The sequence below is a fragment of the Eptatretus burgeri genome, chromosome 1 (genome assembly GCF_056783735.1).
Source record: "Eptatretus burgeri isolate ZD-2024b chromosome 1, Ebu_testis_v1, whole genome shotgun sequence".
Classification (NCBI taxonomy): Eukaryota; Metazoa; Chordata; class Myxini; order Myxiniformes; family Myxinidae; genus Eptatretus; species Eptatretus burgeri.
Window position 1 is genome coordinate 141,430,407 of NC_140961.1, and position 26,865 is coordinate 141,457,271.

Here is a 26,865-nt window from a genome sequence, read left to right on the forward strand (position 1 = left end):
CTTGCACTTGGAATATAGTTGGTTTTTAAATAGCCGATAAATAGAAACGGGTCCGCCGAGGTCTGGCGATAATACCCGCTCGGTTATCCCAGAATGGAACGGACCGCTGAAGCGGTTCGTGTCCAAGCAGGCCTTCGCCAAGTTACGGTCCCTCGGTAGGTTACCTGCGCGGGTACTTAGGTATATCGATATTCGGCGATTGACCCTATTTCGCGCGGGTAGAATACGGACTGGGCCGTGGTGGATTAAAAACCCACCCATGACTGGTTTCTGGCGTTGTTCCAGAAAGTCACGACTGGATTGTCCGTTCGGTGGGCGAAGCGACCGCAATTGGTTAGACGCGGTCGTTCGCACGCCGAGGGGCGGGAAATCTACAACACTGGTGTCCGGGAGTGGGAAAGAGATTCATTCCTCTCCAAACTAAATTAACGGGAACTGGATCAAGGGTGTGTGGAGCAACCCTCGGTTCCCATTAAATTGCGGGCTTTAAAATTTATTCCGATAAGCAAGATGGCGGTTCAAGGCGAACGGGTGCAGGGTGGATTAGAAATGTGTTTTGATGTGGGATCCATGGCCCGGGATGGTCCTTTTTATAACCCCACCACCAATTGTAATCAGTGGGGGCGCTCACCCTCATACACTGAGCACGAACTTTGCCGGCAAACAGAGTCGCACAATAGCGGCGCGATCGCACCTCATCGCGGAACGAGGCGTGAGCGGGCTGCTATTAATAGCACAGCGAATGGCACGATACGAGGCGGGTGCTCCCAGCCACTGTTTCAAACCACGTGGGCATGGCAGGCGAGGCGGGGCACCGGCGCATACATGGGCAAACTTCATGAACGAGTGTCGAATGCCTTGGGGGAGTGGAAGTATGATGAGAAATATTCAAAAGAATTGCATTCGTTTGCCATTAAATTGGACGAGATATGGCGGCACGCAGGCGAGGTTCAGGAGGATTGTGTTCATGGGGAGTCACAACAATTGGCCGATGCGCAGGAACGAATTTGGGAGCTGAATGAGGAATTAGCCAGCACAGTCGAGGAACTACATAGGGAAACGATGGAAGTAGATCGGTTGCGTGGGTTTTTGTTACAAATGGCGAGCGAACTGAATAAAAGAAAAGAGGAAGAGAAAATTAGTATCTCCCGGGATAGGAAGAACTTGGAGGAAGAATGGGAAAAAAAACTGGAAAAAGGGAAATGTGAACACGATTTGGAATTGAAACATCTGAAGGAAGAGGTAAGATCAGTCAATCAGGACAGAGAAAGCCTGGAATAGGAGGTAAAAAGAGGAAAGAATTGGGTCAAAATTAGCAAGGAATTTGGTGAGGGAATGGACGAATTGAGGAGAAAAGCAGTGGAAAGTGAGGCGGAAATGAGCAAGAGAATGGATGAAATGAGTGAGGAGGCATGCAATTTGAGAAAGGAGTTCGAAAAGAAACTTCTGAGGTACAGAAACACCAAGACAAAGACATGGAATTACAAAACGAGCTGAGGATGTTGAGAGAGGAAAGAAAGAGAACGGAGAATGAAACGTTGAGGAACCACACTGTGCAGATCGAACAGTTAGAAACCAAAGCAAGATTGGAGTGTGCGGAGATAGTGAAAGAACAAGGAATAAAACAGGAAAGGGAGCTCAACCAATTGAAAGAAACAATGAGATTGGAGAATGAAGAACATGAGAGACGGTGGGGTAGAAAGCAAAAACGATATGAATTTGAAATTAATCAACTCGAGGAGAGAGCAAAATTGGAGTCCACGGAGATGGAAAAACTCCGGAAAGATAACGAACAGCAAAGGGGGCTCAGAGAGGAAGAACGACTCAAATGGGAAGGAAAATGGAGCCAAGAAGAAACGGAAATGATGAACAAGGAAATAAAATGTATAGAGACGTGGGAGATAGAAAAAGTGGCGGAGAGACTACACGATAAAGACGGGGTGAAAGATGAGCACACACACACATGGCGGTAGTGGAGGACGATGAGGGGGAGCTTGGGGAATGTCTCATGGCCCGGTGCAAGCAGCCAGTTAGCCTCCTTATGGAACGAGGGGAGGGAATATTCCCCCTTTTAGCGGATCTCAACCAGGTGGGTCCGGTCGAGCTTTGCGAGGTAGAGGGGGCGAGTGCTGTGGACGAGTACACGCAGAGCTTGAGGGTTATGGAGGCCCCGGAACCCCTTGTGGCACGAATCCCCAGTGTGATTGTGTCGAAATGTGTGAGTGAAAGGGCATGCGTGAGGGAAACAGCGAATTTCAACCATACAGCCACGTCGTCACTGCGCATCCCAAAGCAAGCCCCGCGTTCGAGAGGTTCCCCACGCGAGCTCATGTGCTGTGCCTGTCCGTAACCCGCGCCGCGGAATCTCCGATGACGTCATACGCACCCCGAACCTGCGCGACCTCTCGGCAAGCCGGAGTAAGCTCAGCGCATCGGGGAAACCGCTTCGCACGCTCTGCGAACAGAACGTGTGAGGCAGGCCACATGGAGCTTTACAAACACACTCGCCCGGAGAACCCGTTCATCCAAATTCACATTTCCAGCCGAACTTCTGTCCATCCCGCGGGATCGGCTTGTATCCAGCGCGGACGTTTCCGGACCGGATTTCACTCGCGCAGACGCACGTGGCGGCCTTGTGCGTTGCACGGCACGGACCCCGTGCGCGCTGCCGTTCAAACCCGGCACGGTCCCCAATGCAGCTACGGCCGCTACCCGGCTTTTGTCCCTCATCTGTTGCAGTCGTCGTCGCCATTCAACGCGCACCCTCCTGCGTGCCACGACGCTCACACACCTCAGCATTACACTAGGACATGGGGTTGCGGTCTCCCGCATGCTAACCGCCATCTCCCTCACATACAGCGCTCACACATGCGGTCTCTCTCACACACGCTGTTCCTTCCATCCTCGGTGTTTCTCTCACACACTTCGAAACCACATCCCTGCCGGATGTTACCATCCAAGAAGGGACGAGGTGCGCGAAGAGCGAGCAGCTGCCATGTCGTCACGGAAAAGAGCGCAGGTTGCGAGTTGCCGCGCTGGTGGGCACATAGAAAAAAAAAGAGAAAAGCAAGCCTCGCCACTTCGAGTGGACACGAGCCCCAGGCAGGGGGTGGAAGACCCCCTGTTAGGGGGCAAAGGAAGTACTAGTTAGGGGGATGGGTTAGCGATAGTTAGACCGGCTTCATGGGGACATGGGTTGTTCCTCATGGAGCCCGTGGAATGGATTAGTTGGAGGGATTTTAGTTCAGATTTAGGAAATGGGAATTTTTGGATTTTTTTGGAGACATGGACAGACATGTAAATATGTAGAGGAGACGTAGCTTAGCTACGTAGAGTAAATGGAACGTGCATGAGTTTTAAGGGATAACGAGGGAGCAGGAGTTAGTCAGGGGATTTAATTAGGAAGGATGGCAGAAAAAAGTGCTGGTGTGAGTTGTGAAATGGAAAGTGTGTGAGGAATGTGTGTGGGACAGCGGGCCCAAGTGTGTGAGTGGAGCGAATGTGGTATGCATGGTGTGATGACTGATTGGGGGGGAGGAGTGATTCCCACCCAAGAGACCCCGGGGTCAGTTTAATGTAAGTTAGTGGGTAGTCAAATTTACTAAAAGGAGGTCGTGTTGTTGTTGGTGTCGAGAGAAGGCACGAAACCCGTTTGGAAGGGTGCAAGAGTTCATGGACCGGCTGGGAGCGTGGCTGTGGAAAGGTGAGTTTTGTTTAGTGGGCACCCTGGGCACCGGAATAGTCGGCCAGAGTAGGCCAAGGGCCCAAGAGGGGCTGGGATAGTGTAGTGGGCACCGGCGACCTGTCGGATACGGGACCCGTAGCGCCAGAATGCCACGGGGGGCAGTGTAGTTGGCACGGGCAACCCTCGGAAAGGGACCCGGGGCATCAACATGCCACGTGGGTATCGGAGGGGGGCAATGCCAGAGAGGGCAACCCCCCGTGTTGTAGGAGCAGCTAGGCTCGGAGGCAGCCTGCAGGCCTGGGGGTGCCATGGTTAGAGTTTGGCAGAGGGGGAGTTCCTGCCAGTTGAGCCACGCTGCCCTGCCAGGAAATTGTGCAAGGGCATGAATGAAAATTTGAGGGCAAGGCCAAAATTTATAATGGACACCAACACAGGCGACGGGAATCATGGTTGTTAGAACCGATAGTTTAAAAGTGAGGCGTTTTTGGAATGCCCCGGGGTAGTTTCAGGTTAATGAATGCTAGGATAGTTAGGAGATGTACCCCTTCGCACCATCCATCCCTTCGCTCATTGTAGGCCGCTGGACTCATCTTGGTAGATCACTAAACTCTGAGGAGGCCATTCTGAGGCTTCGTTGGGCCTTGAGACAGGACACTAGTTTCTCCCTATTCCCCTCTAAAAAGGATTTTAGGGGTTTGGAGTGGGCAAGGTGGACATGATAGGCAAGCCGGACAATGGCGATAAAGAGGTTTAGGGAGACAATTATAAAAGGGAAATAAAAATAATAAAAATAAAGAGGGGCTAAATTTGGTTGTGTTTTGTGGCAAATTAAGGGAGTGGGTATGGACAGAGACGGGCAAAGGCGAGAGAGTGGGGGGAGACAGTAGGCTAGGTCCGAGCCCGCCTTCAAAGCGGCCGGCACCACTGCACTCCCTCCAGACCTGATGCAACCACACCAGAGGCCGGCCAGCTTCACCTGCCGGCCTGTTGTGCTGCAGCTGCCTGTTCTGCATGGACTTGCCTTGCCATGCCTCGTTTGCCTGCCTCTGCCAAGACCCCATGCCTGCTAGCCCTTGTTTGCATTTGCCCCTGTGTCCATCCATCACCATGTGCGCCAGGACCATCCAGTTTTGTGAGGACTGCCCTGCAGGCAGCCTGTGCATCCAGTCCATTTTTGTTTTGCAACCATCTCCATCCATTCCCCTGCCTCAATGACCTTTGAAATGACTTTTGCCTTTCCCCTTTCACAGATCACAAGTCCTGGGCCATGGTTAAGTAATGGATATGTTGAGTGAAAATTGTAAATACGTGGAACCTCACCTGCATGTTTGTTTTAGCACCAGCAATTTTAGTTAAGTTGTCCAAATGAGTCTGAGAGTTTGTTTAGTTAGTTACGCAGCGCATTAGGTTATTTATTTTTGGGACACATATAAAGAAATGTTGCACTCAGGGATCCAAAGGTAGAACGTACGAGGGGAAAACCTACACATGCTGGTCACACGAAAATTTGACGACTCGGGACGAGTCTGTAAAAAGGGGAGGGGGTAGTGTTACGAATTTAGGAATTCGATTGCACATAACATACAGGTTCCTTTAGTCAGCTATGTCGATAAGTGCTTGTTCCCTAGATAGCTCACCTTTCATTGTTTAAATGTTCAGAAATCGATTAGATGCGCTGTGGATCGATTTAATAGTTAGGGAACGAACAATGGAGACATCCCTCCCCCTCTTCTGTGAAGAGGAAGAAGAATCCTGCCGTCCCATGACTCATGATGTCAACAACTCCCTCCCACCCATGGTTGAGCTGGGGGGATGGATCACGAGGGCATTAGTCACGCCGGGCGTGGGGGAGGGGGGCGGAGACGGATAAAGATGAGATCCTTTCTTTGTTCTTAGTTAGTAAGCTTTTTGCTTCGGCAGAGAGTAGCCATTCAGCAGACCGTCGGGTCCTTCTTGGCTTGCGTTAGGGTTGAGGCCTTCGGAAACTTTTTGCTTCGGCTGGTTCAGTGAGCTTCGGCTGGTTCAGTGAGCTTTGGCTGAGGCCTGGCTCGGGAGGAGGCTTTTTGGAGGCTCTTTGCTTTGACGGTTCCGTGAGCTTCGGCTTCTGCTTGGCTAGGGAGAGCTTTTTGCTTCAAGCTGCCCTGTTTGGAAGGAAGTTAAGCCGGTCGCTCGACTCGAGCTGCGAGTGGTGGCTTCTTCTTTTTGGTTTGTGGAGCTCTTTGTTCTCCATTTTGGTTCCCGGCTTGGTGCGACTCATCGACATCTTCGTGGAGGTGGTTCCTCGGGGAAGCGATGCATCGGCAGGAATGTTTGGCGCCTCGTCTCACCAGCACGTGTTGAGAAGCGCGGGAGGTGGTTCCTCGGGGAAGCGACGCATTGACGGGAAGGATCGGCGCCTCGTCTCACCAGCACGTGTTGAGAAGCGCGGGAGGATTCGCGGGAGCTCGGGAAGGATCGCGGCTCGGCGATTGGATCCAGCTCGCTCTCGCTGGAGCCCGGGTCCGAACAACTTGGAGACCACACGAGGTGGAGAGGTTCGAGATAGGTTCTGAGTTTCAGCTCACCTGTCCTCCGAGCTGGAGCTCGTTATTAAGGGCCTCTGCCACCATTTCTTCAGTGTGTGTGTGCATACGTGTGTCCGTGGGCCCGTCTAATAAGTAGGAACTGCTGTTAAGTGCAAGTGACTGTACATAATAAGTAGATGGTTGTAGTTCTTTTGTCGTGCTTTTGTTGCTTGTATAATTGCATCCATGTTTTGCCTTGTTTAATTGCATACGTGCTTCATTATAATAAATGTCCTTGTGTGAATGTAAACCTGTTCGTTGCGTCCATTCCCTCATTGAACTGCCCCATCTTGCACTCGGAATATAGTTTGTTTTTAAATAGCCGATAAATAGAAACGGGTCCGCCGAGGTCTGGCGATAATACCCGCTCGGTTATCCCAGAATGGAACGGACCGCTTAAGCGGTTCGTGTCCAAGCAGGCCTTCGCCGAGGTACGGTCCCTCGGTAGGTTACCCGCGCGGGTACTTAGGTATATCGATATTCGGCGATTGACCCTATTTCGCGCGGGTAGAATACGGACTGGGCCATGGTGGGATTAAAAACCCACCCGTGACTGGTTTCTGGTGTTGTTCCAGAAAGTCACGACTGAATTGTCCGTTCGGTGGGCGAAGCGACCGCTATTGGTTAGACGTGGTCGTTCGCATGCCGACGGGCGGGAAATCTACAACAATATTATCCCTCTAACATGTAGCGAAACAAAATTTTCAATACATCATACACATCGAGGCAAACCCAATTAATGACAGATACAATACTTTGTCAGCTCTGCTGCCCCGTGAACCTGCATCCATTTTCATTTGCAGAGGACAAAATGAGATCTTAGAAACGGCCATTGCTCAGAACAGGCACATGATAAAACCTCCAACATCACTGAGTAAATGCAATTTTGGACCATTGTGGAGAACATCATCCAGCTTCAAGCACAATCTAGGGCCACGTCGATCACTTTAAATAACTTGGAGAACACCTTACCCTGCACTATCTTGAGAAACATGGACATGGGTGGAGTCTAATTTTTTGATTTGATTTGGTAAATTTGTGGCAAATTTGATTGGTTGTGATGATTTAAAATGCCGTAATATTTTGTCCAAATACTGCTAAACGAAAGCATTTTGAAAGTGCCAAAAAGGCGAATTGTGTTCTGCAGTGTTCAAGTGTGTTATTCAATTCAAAGAAGAAAAAAAGACACAAAATGTCATAGCCACCTTCGTTTTCGCAACTTCACTTTCTGGAGTTAAAGGATGAGCCCATATTATTTTACAATAAAATGGCCACCAGTCTTCCAGTCAGCCATCTTTGATCAGATTGCAAAATAAAGTTAGGTGCAAATGTAAGCCATCGGGTCGTGTACTTGTCCAACGTTTGAACAAAATCGGACCGTGTATGTCTGAGAAATGGTTGGGGACACATTAAAGTCGCAAAATGTCCACCAGTGGGCCATCTTCTTGGACATGATCTGAAAAAAAAAGAAAAAGATGGGCACATGTAAGCCATCATTCATTTTCTGTGTGCCAAGTTTGAACAAGACCGGGAAGTGCATTTCTAAGAAGTGGTTGAGGATATGTTCGACACCGGGTTTTTTTCCAACTAAAATGGCTGCCAGTCTACCAGTTGGCCATCTTTGATCAGATGGCAAACAAAAACGAGGTGCAAGTGTGTGCCATCATGTACTGTGCTTTTGAAAAGTTTGAACAAAATTGAACCATGCATTTCTGAGAAATCGTTGGGGCCAATTCTTTTTTTTGTATACCTTGTCGAGCCTCGTATGAGAGCGAACACACAATACACATCAAGGGGGGCATGGAACAAGAGAGGCGGGAGAGGAAAGGACAAAACAGTGGGGAACAGCAACATTAGCGGATCTATGGAAGAGAGAGGGATGGGTTGGGGAACATGGGGTATACAAGATGGACATTACAGGGACTTTCAGGAAGGAAAGCAGGGAATTTGATGAAGGTGGGTTTGGAGTGGATTAACGGGGATAGAAAAGATCGAGGATTTGGGTGGGGGACAATGAGAGCTGGTGGTGAACAGCCATTTTGAAGGCCTGGAGGGAAGAATGGGTTTGAACAGAGTGAGGGAGTTTATTTCAAAGGGGGGGGGGGTAGAGGAATGAAAGAGTGAAGGTGAGCAATGATTCGTGATTTTGGTAGTTACCCAGAAGGGGGTTGTTGGCAGACCTTGAGCGCCCTGCAGAAACATGGTGGGGACAAATCTCAGACAGCGGGGGGAAGGGGGGGCGAGACCGGAGGGGAGACTGCAGAAGACAGAAAGACCACTGACCTGCCTGTGGTGAGAGAGTGAGAGGCCCAAAGACTCAGCCACATCGCGGGAGATACCAATGATCCAAAATGCCTTGGTTTCCACAGCGTGAAGCTGAGAAAGGTGAGATGCAGGAGCACCAGCCCAGAGCGGAGAGCAGCACTCCATCAGGCTGTGGACGAGAGCTTTGCATGTGGTCAGGAGCTCAGGTGGGCTGAGGAAGGACTTTGCACGATGGAGGATTCCCAGTTGGTGACTGACTTTGGAGGCCAGGTTGGAAATGTGGCTTTCCCAGAAAAGGTCATGGCAGATAGTGAGACTCAGAAGCTTGAAAGAAAGGACTTCTTTCAGAGGATTGTTGAGAAAGTGGATTGGGGGGTGGCGGGGGGTCCAAACGGTCTTTTCAGAGAGACAAAGTGAGAGTGTGAGATTTGTCCGGATTGAAAGAGATGTTCGATGTGCTGGACCAGTTTGTGATTTTACCCAGGTCTGCAGAGAGGGAAGAAGCTGCTGCTTGCCGGTCTGAGGGATGACAGATGGTACGACAGAGGGTGGAGTCATCAGCAAAGAGTTAAACACGATTTTCCAGAGTCAGAGAGATCATTGATGAAAACCAGGAAAAGAACAGGGCCAAGTACGCTGCGTTGAGGAACTCGAGCCTGGACAGGAAGAGGGGATGAAAGAACTCTATTTAGGGCCACATGTTGGCTGCGACAGGAGAGGAAGTCTGCGAGCTATGAGTGGAGATGGCCTTGGATATTATAGGAAGAGTTTGGTGAGCAGGGCAGGGTGCCAGACCATGTCAAAAGCACGCGTTATGTCTCGGGATATGGCTCTGATTTCATGTCCGGAAATGAGGACCTCCATCCATTGTTGGGAGAGCAGAAGCAGTGTATCCAGAGTAGAGTGACCTGGTCTGAAACCAAATTCATGATCGGAAATCAAGCCATTGGAGAACAGGAAGGATTTAATGTCTGATGCAATGATGGATTCCATAACCTTGCTGATGATTGGGAGAAGGCTGATTGGTCTGTAGTTGCAGGGATCTGTTTTGGCACCTTTTTGTGCAGGGCAGTAATGTTTGCTGATTTCCAAGTAGATGGCAGATGACATTGAGAAAATGAGAGGGTGAGCAAAAGCAGAGGAGCATGTTTTTAGGACACGTGGGCTAATGCCGTCTGGACCGGTTGCAGCATCTGAATCGAGGTTTGACAGCAAGCTCTACACTTTGTCAGAGGAAAAGGACACAGAGTCCAGGGACAGTTGGGTAAGACTGGTAAGGTGGGTACAGAAAGCGATGGGTTTTGGACACAAGATTTTGATGCAAAAACCGAGTTTAGGCATTCAGCTTTTTCACGTGCGGTATCAGCAGTGCGGCCATTTGAGGTGAAGGAGGGGATGGAGGGGGAACATACATCAGAACAAAATGGCCACCAGTCGGCTATCTTGGATATGTTCTCAAATGAAAATTACGTGCATATGTAAGCAGTCATTCGTTATGTGTATGCCATGTTTGAACACCATTGGTAAATGCATATCTGAAAAATGGCTGAGGACGTGTTCAACATCGGAGTCCAATTCTCCCATTACCGAAACACGTGTCAAGAGGCAAAGAGAAACACGGGTTACCAGAACGCCGCCATTGCTCAACAAGCTATTAATCTGACCATAGCACATCATGCCTGTCCACATATGTGCAGATGCAACATAGCAATACATCACCCATCCTCCTCCTCAAACAATTAACACCCTTTTAACACCCCTCCCCCCCCCCCAGAGCAATTGTAATATTAAATTCTCCAGAAATGCCCATGGCTTACTTATTCATGCAATGCAAAATATGTCAATGAGAACAATGAATACTTCAGCCTTTGCACATTGCATGCTTGACCTTTCATTATTATTACAGCCACAGCAATCTGGTTGTTTTGGTTTTCAATCTCCTTGTGGATAATGCCTCCTGACTGGCTCAGGAACAATGTCGACCTTTGGGCCCTCAATATCATCCACTGCAACGTTGCTCTCCTCAGGTACCCGTGTGTCACTCCCCTGATGTTTAGGAGCTTCCTCCACTTCTGCTGAAAAACCAACATCACTGATGACCTTTGAACACAACATGGAAGCTCGTTGTCTGATCTGGTCGGCATGTCACATCCACATCTGCTGAATGCCTTCAGTTGACACCTCCACAGTATATGAAACAAATATATACAAATATATAAATTTATACATACATATCAAAATATAAGTAGAGGATAAATGGGGCTTCTAAGGCAGCCATTCAAATGAATGGGGGAAAAGGGAAAAACTTTCTAACTTAAGCCCCAAAAGCCCAAAATAGGAGACTGATTTACTCCCCCCTCCCATACAAGCAAATGTAAAATTGAGACTGACTCAAGCCCCAAAAGCTCAAAATGGGAAACTGATTCCCTTCCCTCCCATACAAGCAAATGTAACAAAGGAGACTGATTTTCTCCCCTCCCATACAAGCAAATGTTAAATTGAGACTGGCTCAAGCCCCAAAAGCTCAAAATAGGAGACTGATTTCCTCCCCCTTCCACACAAGCAAATGTAAAATTGAGACTTACTGATTAAAACACTTCTTTCCTTTCATATTTTCATTCCACTCAAAGAGCGAACCAATGAATATTTGTCCATGTTCTACTTTTGGGAATAACTTAATTTTCCTATTGCATTCATCACCATCGAATATATTCACAAAGATTACTTTGGAACTTAGTTCTTGGTTTAAGTATTTTTGTTGAGCAGAAATGAAATGATAAACTTCTCTTAATGCTCTTATTTGACCACCTCCTGAGCCACATATCATTTTGAGATTGAAGTAAATTGTTTTTCCATTGTTCAATTGATAACCATCAAAGTTTTCAGTCCATTCAAGGATATTAATTTTTTTATTTACATCCTCCAACTTATTTGTAATTAAATTTATCCACTTATTTGTTTTATCTACTTTTACCCCGGTTATTTCTTCAATAAGATTTATTTGATATTTCTCACATTCTTTATGTTTTCCATTTAAATACCAAAGTTGATTACATCTCCACTCTTTGGTTTGGTTATTGCTTGGTTCTATCATTTATAAATCAGTAAAAAGATGGCGGTAGCCTGTTAAAATTCCCAACCCAATATCTTAACACTTATACTTGCAACCATAAAAATAAGGGAGACTATTGATTCCATTCTCTGAAATATATATTTTATCATCAAAAGCTCCAAATGCTTTCTTATTTATCTCTTCTGTATATAATTGATGTTGTAAACTTCTTATTGCATTCATTTTTCTGCACTCTTCCTTCTTTAAGGTTAAACAGTTGTAATAATGTATAAAGTTTATTGTTTCCTTGATTATATTTTTCTTTATTCCCTTTAGCTTCTTATCACACCTTTCAATATTATTATTATTATCAATATACGTAAAAGCATAAGACTTTGATCTCAATCCTATAAATTTACTCATGACCTTTCTACCCAATTCATCTTTAAACTTACCAATAACCTATTTATTTTTTGATGAAAACAACACATCACCTGACTTATAATTACTTGTATCACATATATCAATATTTTCAATATGTCACTGGTCTTAATTTCTAATATAAAACTATCTGTATCCATATATAACAGACACATTATCCTTATACTTTGATTTTAAATTATTATAGTAATAGTCATACATTACCGACTTTGGCAAGTGAAGAATTGATGTTCCAATATAAATTGATTTATCCATTTCAAAACTTTTTTAAAATGAATAGCACAAAAGTTCTCTGAAAACACCTCCGCTCATTCAAAATTTGGTTTATAATTAACTTTGAAGCCTGTTTCCAAGATGTAGCAAGTCTTATGTTTTGTTGATTCCGAACATTTCCATAGTCTTTCCAAATACAGCTTTATTCATTAATTTACAAAAGTCCTTCTCAAAATCTGTTTTTGCTTCTGTTCTCCTTTTTGTATTAAAATCAATATACTTCTTTCGCCAATGACTTTGTTTAAATTTAAAAATCTGATGAATTTTCCTCACTCTCAACTCAGCAGATAAATATTCTCAAGTTCCTTTGATGCAAAACATAACTTTCTTTATCATTTCATGTCGTAAGTAGTTTTTCTGGAGATTTACCTTTTATATTCAATGATTGTTGGTAATCACTTAACCATTCTTTTCTTGGACTTTCTTAATCAGGGGCATAAGGTAGGTCTTATGCTTGTGATGAAGTTCTTCTGGATATTTTAAATCAACCTCAAAATAATATCCAACTTCAGCTTCATCCAATTCTTTTGAGAGGAGACAACAATGTCTTGTAAAACTTTTTCATAATGTTTTTCTTTAACCTATTTAAGTTTTCCATAAGGCAAAGATTGAGACAAAGCCCACCCATACACATTGTTAGCATCATAATACATTATGTAAGAGTTGTCCTCATTCTTATTATAATCAGGAAGATATTTGTAATTTGCTTGAGCATATCTCGTGGAACATATTTGAGATATTCCTCCTCGTTTAGCCTTCTCTATCATTAAAAGCATATCTATATCACTGATTAATTCCAAATTTTGTTTTGTCATTTTTAATATAGAACTCCAAGACAAGCCCAAGGCTGTGTAATAGTGTACGGGATCTAATCCATCAGAATTTTTACAATGATAGACTGTTCTAAAAGTTTCAAACACATCAGCCAATAACAATACATCAGTTTTAAGATACAAATCAAGATATTCTCCAAGATTCTTTACATTAAACTTCTCCCAAACCTTTTTAGCTTGTTTTTAATCTCTATCGGAAATATGAGTTTTATTCAACTTGCCATCGAAACTTTCCCTTGAAGGAAGTTGTGTTTCTTTAAATTTCTCAAATGAATCCATATGGTCATACAGATATATTCCCTTTTATGATAAGAGATCAATCTCTTCTTGATTTGAGAAATGTGATTTAAGATTCGGTAATTTTTCATATTTTATGCTAAGTTAGATAATGGACTTGTCATAAACTTGTATGTGTCAACAAATCCGATATGGGTTATGGGGGATGTATGAATTGTTTTCGTGAATGAGATGTATTTTTGATCTGTGTTAGGAATGGCAGAAATATCTCCCGATATCTTTGAAAGTTCATTTATAAATAGATGTGTGTCATAGTGAGCATTGTGTAGAAAGACAGGAATAAAGTTTGGGGGCTTGTAATTAAGATTACAATGGGAATGAGCTGGACCTCTATATTTTCCAGTAAGAAGAAAGTGATCCCTAACCTTGACCTCTCCCTCAATTTTTTCCTCACAAATATGACAGATACTGTTCTTTCTAAATTCCTTTTTCTCTTCCTTTGTGTTGTGTTTTTTTCTCTTCCTTTGTTAATGACATTGCTTTATAGGTTTTAACCATTATTTCTCTTCGTCTTGTACAGTCTTTTTCCAATCGTCTTTTATAATCCTCTGAGGAATCTTCTCCTCTATAAAGTTCTAACTTGTTGTATTCATCACCAACAGATGATTTGATATAATAACAGAAACCACAAGGAGTATGTTTTTGATATTTATTTGTGTATGATTTATTTGGATTTGGAGAAACGGAATCTATCTTTTCAAGGATACTTTCAAAATAAGCATATATCACAAACGGATGTTTTATAGATTTGTTAAAATCTTTGTATGATATGCTTGAACCTGCTTTTGGTAAATTGATTATGGTTGATTTCTGATTTCCACAATATTTTGAATGCTGATTTAATCGTTCTTTTGTGTGAAGGAAGTTGAGACATCTCTTACAAGGATACGTTTTACATTTTCTCTTGTATAGTTGTGATTTGGTAAATCTTGACAATTTTTTGATGAAAGCATTATGTGATTTTTCCTTTGAAGTAAAGTAGAGGAGGTCAATGTGTGTTTCATCATTTTTATAGCTATTTGAACTTTTTATTATCTGAACTTTGCTTGCATCCGTTAATCCATATACATTAACAGATAGATTATATTCATTTTCTCAAATTTAGGAATATCTCGCAATGACATTGGAAACTTTAAATCTTTAAATCTTTAACATTAAATGTATTCTCGTATTTGTTATAATGTTCAACCCTTTCAGGATTCCATTGTGGAGGATGTAAGTGAGCAAGAACAGACCAGAGAAAACATTTCTTATCTTTGTTTTGAATATTAACAACTGCTTTCTTAAGTTTTATCTCTTTTGGTAAATCATTATAAGAAGAAGCTTGAAGAGGATCTGATTTTAAGATGTGTTTATCTAAAAAGATTATTTTTGTAATAGTAAATCCACGACCTACTACAGTGTTCTCAACATCTTGTTCTTGTCTATTCAGTTCATCATAAACATCACATCTTACAAAATGTTGAAATGATGAGATAAAGTGAGGCTTTGTCCTCATTTCCGGGAGTAGTTTCATCACCTTATCTTACCATATTCAATTTTACTTCCATATAAAACTTAAAAGTTTCCATTTTACTTAATGTGTTTTTAATTAAATCGTTTCAATGCATTGTTTCACCATATCAACAGCTTCAATGATTGAAGATGGTCCAGGGTCTTGATCCTGAAACAATCTTATTTTTATATGTCCTTTAAGTGCCACATCAGTGTTTGCAATGGAGAATTTAGTGGCACCTTCCCTTTCTTCATTGTTCTTGTGTTTGCTTGATTAAAGGTGTTTTGTTATAATTTTTTTAAAGAACATCATTATCACATCTATCACAATGTTTTGTTTCTTGGTCAAGTCGAGATATTTGTCTGAAAAGATTGAATGTGTGTTTGTTGGTTTGAAGGTGTTTTTATAACATTTATATTCATGATTACAAACATCGTAGTAAGTTGTATTCACCATATTTATAAAACTAAACTTTACTTTAAATAAAATTTTCTTGATAAAAATTCCATTTAATTTATAGGTGAATCTGTGCTAAAAACCATTTTATCCTCCAACTTTTTTCACTAAATAAATACAATGTATCAAGACACAAAAGACAAGTTTCAATCAACCTCTTCATTTGTAAAAGATACTGAGAAATATGTCAAGGATGTAAAATTGAATAAAGATAAATATAATAACAACTGGATAAAAACAATTTTGGCGAATAATAATATGAGTTCTTCAATTTCCTTCAGTGGATGGGCTTTTAGTATATCTGGAAGGACATCAATTAAAGTAGCCCCAACAAAAGTTTCTCCTCTCCTTCGAGCAATATATTCAAAACTAGAAAAAGCAATGAAACAAGAAAAAGTATCAAAAAAGAAAAACCTCATGGATGATGCTTGAGAAAAAAAACATAAGACCATCTGTAATATGCAAGAAGAAATTTGTATTTTTTTCAACAACCCAAAATATTTAAATCCTGATGAAATAAAGGATGTTAATATATCAGGTGAAATGACATTTTGTTCAATAGTAGTTAAGGATCATTTTAAAATTACCTTTAATGTTAAAAAATGTAGTAGTTGAATCTGTTATTGAAAAAAAGTGCATCGATATAGATGGTAATGTTTTTTTCTACTCATTAAATATGAGTCATTATTCAAATGAAGATTTTGAATATACGTATACGTATACGTATATACATAAACATACACAGACACACCTGGTGTTGGTTTAATGGCTAGAGTGGTGGGCTTGGGATCCTCAGGTCCTGAGTTCAAATCCCACTTTGCTGTTGAATTAATACCAGGTGGGGTTTACTCAGCGTGTCATCCATCTGAGGTCGGCAAAATGAGTGCCAACATGCTAGTATCCTGTGTCGGAGTAGAAACCTGCCCAGGATTGTGCCCAATAGCCCAGGAAACTGCTTAGGCAGCACCAACGCTCTGCGAAAAGAATATGGTACCGATGGATGGATATATATATATATATATATATATATATATATATATATATATATATATATATATGTTTATATATATACTGGCACTCCTCACTTAACGACTTACCTGTTTAACGACCGCTCGGACTTACGACCAGCCCTCCGACCAGTCGGTATTGTACGCTGTACAAGAACTTTGGTTGTGGAAACAGCAGCGCGGCGTCTCAGCGTAATTTCCTCGCCATCTCAAGTCCTTCCATTTCACTATTACTACCACACTTTGAAGGATTCAATGACTAAAATGTTAATCTGAATGTCTTTTTTTTATAACTGTAATGTGTTTTGGTACATCAGTTTTATAATTTTTGCTGATTGTATTTTTATGTTCTGTAATATGTAAGAGTTATGCAAATTAAAACAAAGTTGTCAAGTTGGAGTTTCCTTTAGACCTTTTCTTTATTCAGAATAAATAAAAACGATAACCTGTATTTACAGTATGCAAACCTAAGTAATGTATATTAGAGCTTATTTCCTCTATTCTGTTTATTCCAGTGTACAGTACAGTAGTACACTACTGTATAAACATTGAAAAATATATCCTTGCTTATCGACCAATTCGCTTAACGACCTAGTCATAGGAATGGAACTTGGTCGTTAAGTGAGGAGTGCCGGTATCTGTATATATAACAGGGTGTCCTAAAGAAATGTACTCGCTCTTTAAATGATAATAAATGCGTTGTTTATTGACTTAGAAACAAGATTAATGGTTAAATGTATAAGTTGATAAATGCATGTTTACAAATGTTCAAACTGATGACCATCACGTTTCAAACACAGCTGATAACGTGGACCAATGGATTCAACAGCGTTACGAATCATTTCATTGGGAACTGCAAGACATTGTCTTTCAATTTTCTCTTTCAGCTCATCGACTGTTGCTGGTTTTGAGCTGTAAACCTTATCTTTGAGATATCCCCGTAAAAAGAAGTCAATTGCAGTGAGGTCTGGGGAACGCGCAGGGAATTCAACACTACCTCTTCGCCCAATCCATCTGTTCGGAAAAGTTGCTTCAAGATAGGCCCTTGCATCACGGTGGTAGCGGCTAGGTGCTCCATCTTGCTGAAATTAAATCTCTTCGTCACCAAATATCTCTTCAACACATGGACCAACGGATTCCTGCAGCAAGTTTAAGTAAACATCCCCAGTGACAGTTTGGTCAAAAAAGAATGGCCCGAGGATGCCCAATGCTGATATCCCACACCACACAGTAACCCCTGGTAAGTTTAAATGGTGTTCCATAGTCACATGCGGATTTTCAGGAGCCCAGTACGTGCAATTGTGTCAGTTAATTGAGCCATTTAATTTGAAGCTGGCCTCATCGCTCCAAACAATTTTGGATAGAATTGCTGCATCTTCTTCGCATTTTCCCAGGTACCACTCACAAAATTCAGCTCTCCGGTCAGGATCATCTTCATTTAGAGCGTGGATTAATTTTGGAATGTAACTTTTCCAATTAATTCGCTTCAAAATGTGATGGGCGCTTGATTTTGGGATTTCTGTCTCACGAGCCATTTGTCGTACAGATTTCTGTGGGAATCGATGGAGGGTTTCCAGCAATTGATTTTCCTTTGCAGGGGTGGTTGATGACCGTGGTCTTCCTGAACGCTCCTTATGGACGTCATGCACAGTTCCATCTGTTTCAAACTTATCTCGGATGCGAGCAATGGTGCGTCGCGTTGGTGGATCTTTGTGAAAATGTCTTCTAAATTGTCTTTGCACTTCCATGATGTTTTTGTGCTTCCAGTAGCACTTTATGATAAATTTTCTTTCTTCAAAACCTAGTCGTACTTATGCCATTATGAGGGTCTATTTGATCTGAAAATAAATGAAAAATTCAATGAGTTATGAGGAGCCAAAATGTGAGTACATTTTTTTGGGGACACCCTGTATATATATATATATATATATATATATATATATATATATATATATATATATATATATATATATATATATTGTTACAGGAATACTGTACTAAATATAGAATTAGCTCAGTTCCCCCCATTAAATTCTTGTAGGTTGTGTGGTATAAGGGACGATATGTGTGTGTCGGGAGGTGTAACAGACTGTTTTTGTGTTCGTGCAATGGTAGTGAAACGAGAGATCGCCATTATTCCTTCCTCATTCCAGAATAGGCCCCTCCCAGTCGGCTGAGAGAAGTGGCCTAGAGTGAGGGGTGTGGCCTGGACAGGAAGTGACGTGAAGGGGGAGAGCCTTTGGTCAGGGAGTCGCCGAGACAGACGTGTGTCGAAGGAGCTCGCGTGTCGAACTGAGAGAGAAAAGAAAAAGGCAGTGGTGAATCGACCGGCAGAGAAAGCGGAACCTGCACATCGATTCACCTCACGACTCAAAGGAGAAAAGAAAAGGGGACGAAAGGAGTGCTGTGTGTGAGGAACGGCTGGGTTCTCGAGGCGTGCTCGTCGTCTCTTCGAAACGAGCGAACGAAGGAGGCACCGTGTTGGGTCTGCCGGGAGAGACGCTGAACCGACCTGCACGTCGGTGATTCGACCGAGATAGGAACTGAGGGGACGAAGCGGGAGTCGGGCTTCGAGGCGGGAAGGCCGGAGAGGATACGCCGGAGCGTCTGACGGTCCTTGCTCACCTCACGGCTCGACACGTTGTGATCCGCCTGCGGAACTCGGACCTCGGCTGGGACCTTGTATGGAGAACAGGCCAGGCCGGGATTCGTGTGGTGAACCCTGGAGAGACATCGTCGACGTGGCGCGGAGCCACAGCGCGCTGAGGAGAACCGCGCACGCGGTGACTTGGGCGGGAGCTGGAGTGCTGCGCCGCCATTTCTTGCTGTGCGGCATGTTTGAGCGGGAGTTCGAACCCGTGGAAACCCGCTGGTTTTTACGAGCGACCTTCGTGCTTTTGGGACATGGTCCTCTCGTCCATGAGCCATCACCAAGTACTCTGTCTTGTCCTGCATGCATGTTTGTTTGCACGTGTTGTATAAGGCATATTTCGTAGTAATCCCCTCGAAACCTATTAGCCATGGTCCCCTAGTTAAGAACGGGTTGATTGTTAATGAAACCACCATCGTGTTATTGCTTGTGCTGTGATCCCTGATGTCCTCAATAAATCTGGTTAATTCTGTTGAAGTTGCCGCTATGGATTAATGCGTGTCGTGTCGAGGAACGATCCGTTCGATTGGCATATAAAACCAAAATGGTTACAGACTGGTAGACTCCGCTCGGTCACTGACAAAGCCAGTCTGTAACTAGGGGTTCTATCTCCCCAACTGGTAAGGTACAGGATTACGTTGGTATCGCGATTAAAGACGCGTGACCCGAGGCCTGTGCCGAGCCGGCCGGCGTTATAGTCTCCAGGAGACGGTGGTGGCGAGGGTGGCACCAGGGACCAGGTCAGATTCCCGCCATCCCGGATCCGCAACAATATATTCACATTATATATATATATATATATATATATATATATATATATATATATATTTTTTTTTTTTTTTACATATATATATATATATATATATATATATATATATATATATATATATATATATATATATATATATGTGTGTTACTTTATTGGCAAGCCACAAAAGAGAGATTCACGGAAGTGTTTATCAGGAAATGGTACTTTCATGAATACACAGTGGAATATCGCTCATTTGTCGGTGTATTCGCATTCCACATTGGTCAGTTACATATCTTAGCATTGAATATTTAGGAGTGTGAAGGAGGCTTAATGTTGCTTTATCAGAAACTGTGATGATGTGTTGACATTGAGTTCACCACAATCTTAGAGTGCTGTTGTTTTTGTTCTTGTTTTTGTCTCCATCCCCAGATGCTACAGTGGATAGGAATCAGTTCCCGAGGCTTACTGACAAGTCAAGTCTGCCGTACACTGAGGCCTTCATACTAGAACTGTTCCGCCATTCCTCTTTTCTCCCTCTGTCCGTCCCACATTGGTCAGTGTGCTGAGATGTATAATACGTGGCAGAAAAAATATCAATGTTCATCATTGTTATCATTTGAAACAAATTAAGTTCATTAATGAGCTAAACTTTTTATCATGAACTCCACCAATCCCTGTAGCACCACAAGAGACGTTGTATTTGAAGGTTACTTCATTCCCAAAAATACCTGCGTGTTTGTGAACCAATGGCAATCAAACCATGACAGGTAATACATCATCGCATCGCTACAGGAGTACAGTGTGTGTCAATAAAAGTTACACAGACTAAGATATTCGGAAAATTAATTATATAGCAGAGAGAGAAGCAATACCTGAAATATGGCGTGAGTGTGTAATGGCGATTATGCATAAGGCCAAAAAAAAAAAAATGTTGCATTGGCGTAACCCGCCCGACCCTAAAAATTCCGCCGACCCTACGTTTTTTTTTTTTGTTTTTTTGCTATCGAAAAATTTTGCCGACCCTATTTTATTGCTATTTTTGTTGTTTTGCTATCGTTTTCAAGTATCTTGTTGATTGCGATCGCGATCGCAAAAACCCGGAAGTGTTTCGGACAGAACCCGCCGACAAAAAGGGTGGTACTCGAGCCGGGGGAGATTTTGGGAGGGATTTATTAGGAAAAAAAAAAAAAAAAAAAGATCCCGACCGATCTACCCTATTTTTCAGTGACCCGTTACGCCAATGCAACATTTTTTTTTTTGGCCTAAGGTAGTGCAGAATTACAAGATAATATCACATTCGATATATAAAATCTGTTCACATTTTATTGGGACACCTTGTATCAACATCCCCTTCCGGCTATTTCAATCTCTCGTGCTCCGATCACCATTACTGTGCAGAAACATGTTCATGGTGTTCCCAAATGGGCATTGTAATGTAATTATTTACAGCAAGAAAATCTCTCATTATTCAAAATACATGGAGGGAGGAAACAAAATAATGTTGGAAGATGACAACGGCAAAGCTTATAATGAGCATTTCCAGAAGACTCCCCGTTTATTCCAAACCTGTGATGAACTTGTGTGTGTTTTAGTACAGTGTCTCTGATGTAAAATCTCGGCCCACGTGAATTTTTCAGTTCAGGTCTGTCTGTTCGAGAATTTGGGGGAAAAACAAACAAACAAATAACCAGGTCTCTGGTTATTCCTTACACCTTGCAGATTGTTTATAAAAATTCAGGATCACATGATGCTTAAAACAAATACTATCCTGATAAGTTTTTTTTTTTTTTTTTTTGTCCACCAATTGTTAAAAACATCCCACAGCATGTCGTCAGCATGAGATTGTATGCCTGATCCTTCCAATAGGACCATACACTGTTCAGAGCATTGGTGCTGCCAAATCAGTCTCCTGGGCTGGTGGGCACATTCCTAGACAGGTCACCACTCCAACACAGAATACTCAATGGTTCAATCATCCCACCAAGCTGGTACTCATTTTGCTGACCTCAGAAGGATGACAGGCTGCGTTAGCCCCACCTGGTAGTAATTCAACAGCCAAGCAGGATTTGAACTCAGGACCCTAGGATCCCAAGCTCACCACTCTCACCATGAAGCCAACACCAGGCTTTTTATATGCCTAATCGAATTTATGGAAAATGTGAGGTGTATTTTTTTTTTAACTCCATTACGGATTACTTTGCATGGCAGTGTTCCCCAAACATTGTCACACTGTATTGCGAGTTGAACATTTAGATTTTAAAAGCTCAGATGTACATTGTAAAGGGGACACTTTGAAGTTTCGTTTCAAATTATGAGAAAAGTTCAAAAACTTCTTCCATAAGTTGTGGAGCACCTTTTGCCTGTTTCAGCTGTCATGTATGAAGTTGTATTTAAGAGGGTATCGAAACATATGTCATGAGAACAAACCAGTGCAAGTTTTCACCCTGAACGTGAACAGTTTCATGGCAATGCTCTATTTCTTGACTGCTTTGCAGAAACCTTTGGAAAGATCCGGAACGCTTCATGCCTGAGCGCTTCTTCATGAGCGATGGTCAAATCGACCGCGTTGTTGGAAACAACGTGCTGTTATTCGGCATGGGCAAGCGACGCTGCGCTGGGGAAGCCATTGCTCACATGGAAGTGTTCCTCTTCCTAGCGATCCTTTTGCAGCAGGTTCACATTGAGGTGCAACCAGGCGAGGCCATCGACCTGACTTCATCATTCGGCATGTCGCTGAAGCACAAGCCCCAGAAGTTTTCCTTTACAGCACGGAAGTGAAAGATTTCTTGAGTTGGAAAATTGCTCAAGAAAGAGAAACTGATTTAGGGATGAAAAATTTCAAGCAGAAACAGCGATTGCATTACTTTTCCTGCAAAGCAGCCAGTAGGCGCATTGATTAACAGTTTAAGCCTTAATGGCTCATTTTAAAGTATATTGTGCTTCAAAATTACTTATTAGTTCATGGAAAATTTATTTGAGAACATATAAAAATAAAAATAAAATTCACCACTGCACACTAGTTGAGCAACTTGTACATATCATGTTGTTCTTCTTTCGGCTGCTAGGGGTCGCCACAGCGGATCATCCGTTGTGATCCACAAACTGATTTGGCACAGGTTTTACGCCGGATGCCCTTCCTGATGCAATCCTGGTCGCCTCTTACGACACAGGGATAAGGATTGGGTTTCGCCATGATTCCGGGCTGCCCTACACCCTCTCATAGCACTGCCCGTCCTCAAGCGATCCTCCAACCCAAACCTCCGAGTAGCCGGATTACAGGCGCACGCCACTACGCCCGGTTAACTTGTACATATGATATGTGATGGATAATCAGATCATGAGATATTGAACAAATATAGGAGATTATATATGTATATATATATATATATATATATATATATATATATATATATATATGTATATATATGTATATATATATATATATGTATATATATATATATATACACACATATATGTACATACAGTGGGGAGAACAAGTATTTGATACACTGCCGATTTTGCAAGTTTTCCCACTTACAAAGCACGTAGAGGTCTGTAATTTTTATCATAGGTACACTTCAACTGTGAAAGACGGAATCTAAAACAAAAATCCTGAAAATCACATTGTTTGATTTTTAAATAATTAATTTGCATTTTATTGCATGAAATAAGTATTTGATACATCAGAAAAACAGAACTTAATATTTGGTACAGAAACCTTTGTTTGCAATTACAGAGATCAGACGTTTCCTGTCGTTCTTAACCAGGTTTGCACAGACTGCAGCAGGGATTTTGGCCCACTCCTCCATACAGATCTTCTCCAGATCCTTCAGGTTTCAGGGCTGTCGCTGGGAAACACAGACTTTCAGCTCCCTCCAAAGATTTTCTATTGGGTTCAGGTCTGGAGACTGGCTAGGCCACTCCAGGACCTTGAGATGCTTCTTACGGAGCCACTCCTTAGTTGCCCTGGCTGTGTGTTGCGGGTCGTTGTCATGCTGGAAGACCCAGCCATGCCCCATCTTCAATGCTCTTGTTGAAGGAAGGAGGTTGTTGGCCAAGATCTCGCGATACATGGCCCCATCCATCCTCCCCTCAATACAGTGCAGTCGTCCTGCCCCCTTTGCAGAAAAGCATCCCCAAAGAATGCTGTTTCCACCTCCATGCTTCACAGTTGGCATGGTGTTCTTGGGGTTGTACTCGTCCTTCTTCTTCCTCCAAACACGGCGAGTGGAGTTTAAACCAAAAAGCTCTATTTTGGTCTCATCAGACCACATGACCTTCTCCCATTCCTCCTCTGGATCATCCAGATGGTCATTGGCAAACTTCAGACGGGCCTGGACATGCGCTGGCTTGAGCAGAGGGACCTTGCGTGCACTGCAGGATTTTAATCCATGACTGCGTAGTGTGTTACTTATGGTTTTCTTTGATACTGTTGTCCCAGCTCTCTTCAGGTCAATGACCAGGTCCTGCCGTGTAGTTCTGGGTTGATCCCTCACCTTTCTCATGATCATTGAGGCTCCACAAGGTGAGATCTTGCATGGAGCCACAGACTGAGGGAGATTGACTGTAATCATGAACTTCTTCCATTTTCTAATAATTGCGCCAACAGTTGTTGCCTTCTCGCCAAGCTAAGCCTATTGTCCTGATGCCCATCCCAGCCTTGTGCAAGTCTACAATTTTGTCCTTGATGTCCTTCGACAGCTCTCTGGTCTTGCCCATTGTGGAGAGGTTGGAGTCTGATTGATTGAGTGTGGACAGCTGTCTTTTATGCAGATAACGAGTTCAAACAGGTTCAGTTAATACAGGTAATGAGTGGAGAATGGAAGGGCTTCTTAAAGACAAAACTAACAGGTCTGTGAGAGCCGGAATTCTTACTGGTTGGTAGGTGATCAAATACTTATTTCATGCAATAAAATGCAAATTAATTATTTCAAAATTATACAATGTGATTTTCAGGATTTTTGTTTTAGATTCCGTCTTTCACAGTTGAAGTGTACCTATGATAAAAATTACAGACCTCTACGTGCTTTGTAAGTGGGAAAACCTGCAAAATCCGCAGTGTATCAAATACTTGTTCTCCCCATTGTATGTATTTATATGTATATCGACAGGGTGAGTCAAAAGTAGCACCCAATTTCTGTTTTTTCGTTCTGATTTCTGATTCCTTCTGGGAAGTCATGTTGTTAATACTCGTCTTGCAGATTATTAATTTTCGTAATTTTTTTTTAAATTTTGTTTTGCAGGTTATTGCTGCGAGTTTGGAAAGTTACCTGAATTTGCACCAAATTGAACTTAATGGTACAATTAACAGACACAATTGTGTCTACTGGGCTGTGAATAACCCAAGAGTGACAGTTGAGAAGAAGGTAAATTTACCTGGAGTGACAGTTAGGGCAGCCATATCTCCATTAGGGATAATTGGACCCTTTTTCTTTGAGGGATCTTTCACTGTAAGAAATTTACCTGGATATGCTGCAGGCCTTCTTTTGGCCCATGGTACAAGATCAGGACTGTTATTTCCAGCATGATGGAGCTCCACCTCATTATGGACTTTATGTTCGTCAGTGGCTTGATGAAAACTTTCCCAGAAAGTGGATCGGCCGCCGCGCTCTGATTGAGTGGCCGGAGACCTTACACCTCCAGATTTCTTTCTTTGGGGGTTCATGAAAGATCTTGTTTATCGTGAAAAGCCTCATACCATTCAGGAATTGAAGGCTCAAATCACTGCAAAGTTTGAGGAAATTGATATCGAACTCTGCAGACGTGTGTGCCGCTCTGTGCCTGCTCGGCTGCAATTGTGCATCGATCACGAGGGAGGGCACTTTGAAAATTGCAAGTAAAACAGCTTGGCACAGTTCCGTAATAATTTTTTCTTGAATAAATGGTTCGATAAACATGTCATTCATTTATTTCTACCTTCTTGTACACTGTAATACAAAGGGCAAACAAATAAACTGACAGAAATTGGGCGCTACTTCTGACTTGCCCTGCATGTGGTACCCTTTTTCGTATTTTACATTCCAAGACTTTCCAGGACCCCACAGGCATATTATAATAACCCCCTACCACAAAGCTCATCAGCAAGGTGATGCGAATTATCCAGGATTTAAAGTTGACCACTCTCCTGTTTCATTTGAAAAACATATTAAGTAACTTTTGACAGGACATTTTGGTGGGATGGATACAGCAGGCCTGTGGAGACCAAAGCAGGCCAGATATCAACACTAGGGATAGATGAGAACCAAATGGCATTGTTTGATGGTGTGATGGACAAACGTAAAATCACTCATGCATGACCAACTAACTGCCTTCAAGCTGGGCTTCTGATTGAAACTGTCAGCCAATCAAAGTGGATGTGGACCCTTCTGAAAAAATGAAATAAAAATTAAACACCTTTCATAGTACGTATTAAATGTATTCTTCAACCCCTTATTTTCCCCTCATTTTTTGGGAAAACAAGTTTCCTTATACGTGGGGATTTACGGTATATTTAACCCCCAGGATTGATGATCTTGTCAGCGACAGACAAAAATGATATCACAAAAAATGTCACAATTTTAATTAAAGGAAAGAATAAATCATGGGATAGCCCAAAGGGTGTCGATCCAAGCCAAAATGTGGGGAGGACAGGTAACTTGACCCTCTCCCAAGGTGTGCCCAGGCAATAGTGTTACGGATTTAGAAACCTTGTACACACAATCAGCCAGAACCCCATAGTTCAATTATTTTGATAAGTACGTGTTTATAGTTAGAATCCATCTCCTATGTCTAATGGGAATTTTGTGTGTGCGCTACGAGTTAATTTTGAGTTAGGTTTTTACAAGTACATCATCAACAACAACTACAGCGACACCGACCCGCACTGACCCGGTCGCCATTGCCCACGTGTTTTTGGCTGAGGGCGTGGGCGGAGCCTCCGTCGCTTCGGATCGAGGCTCCGCTCCAAGGAAGGGCATGGACCGTTTCCTCCAGCCAATGAACGGAGGGCGAGCACCACACGTGCGCCCCAGCCAATCAGGAGGATCACCACGAGTCGTCCGACAACCCCTCATCCAATCAGGGGGCGAGAGAAGAAACCCCTCCCATCCTCAAGAGA

At 42.8% G+C, this 26,865-nt stretch overlaps 1 protein-coding gene across 3 annotated transcripts in view; it reads left to right on the forward strand.

Annotated features, from left to right (window-relative positions):
• The window catches only part of LOC147035638 (cytochrome P450 1A1-like), a 90,405-nt gene extending 64,662 nt beyond the window's left edge, over positions 1 to 25,743 (forward strand). For all 3 annotated transcript variants that reach the window (XM_085845735.1, XM_085845728.1, XM_085845742.1), the window contains 3 exons: positions 20,199 to 20,322; positions 20,450 to 20,536; positions 22,265 to 25,743. In XM_085845735.1, the coding sequence (XP_085701861.1) occupies positions 20,199 to 20,322; positions 20,450 to 20,536; positions 22,265 to 22,547 (494 nt within the window). In that variant the 3' untranslated portion in view covers positions 22,548 to 25,743. The remainder of the gene's footprint in view (positions 1 to 20,198; positions 20,323 to 20,449; positions 20,537 to 22,264) is intronic.
• Positions 25,744 to 26,865: the final 1,122 nt, after the last annotated feature.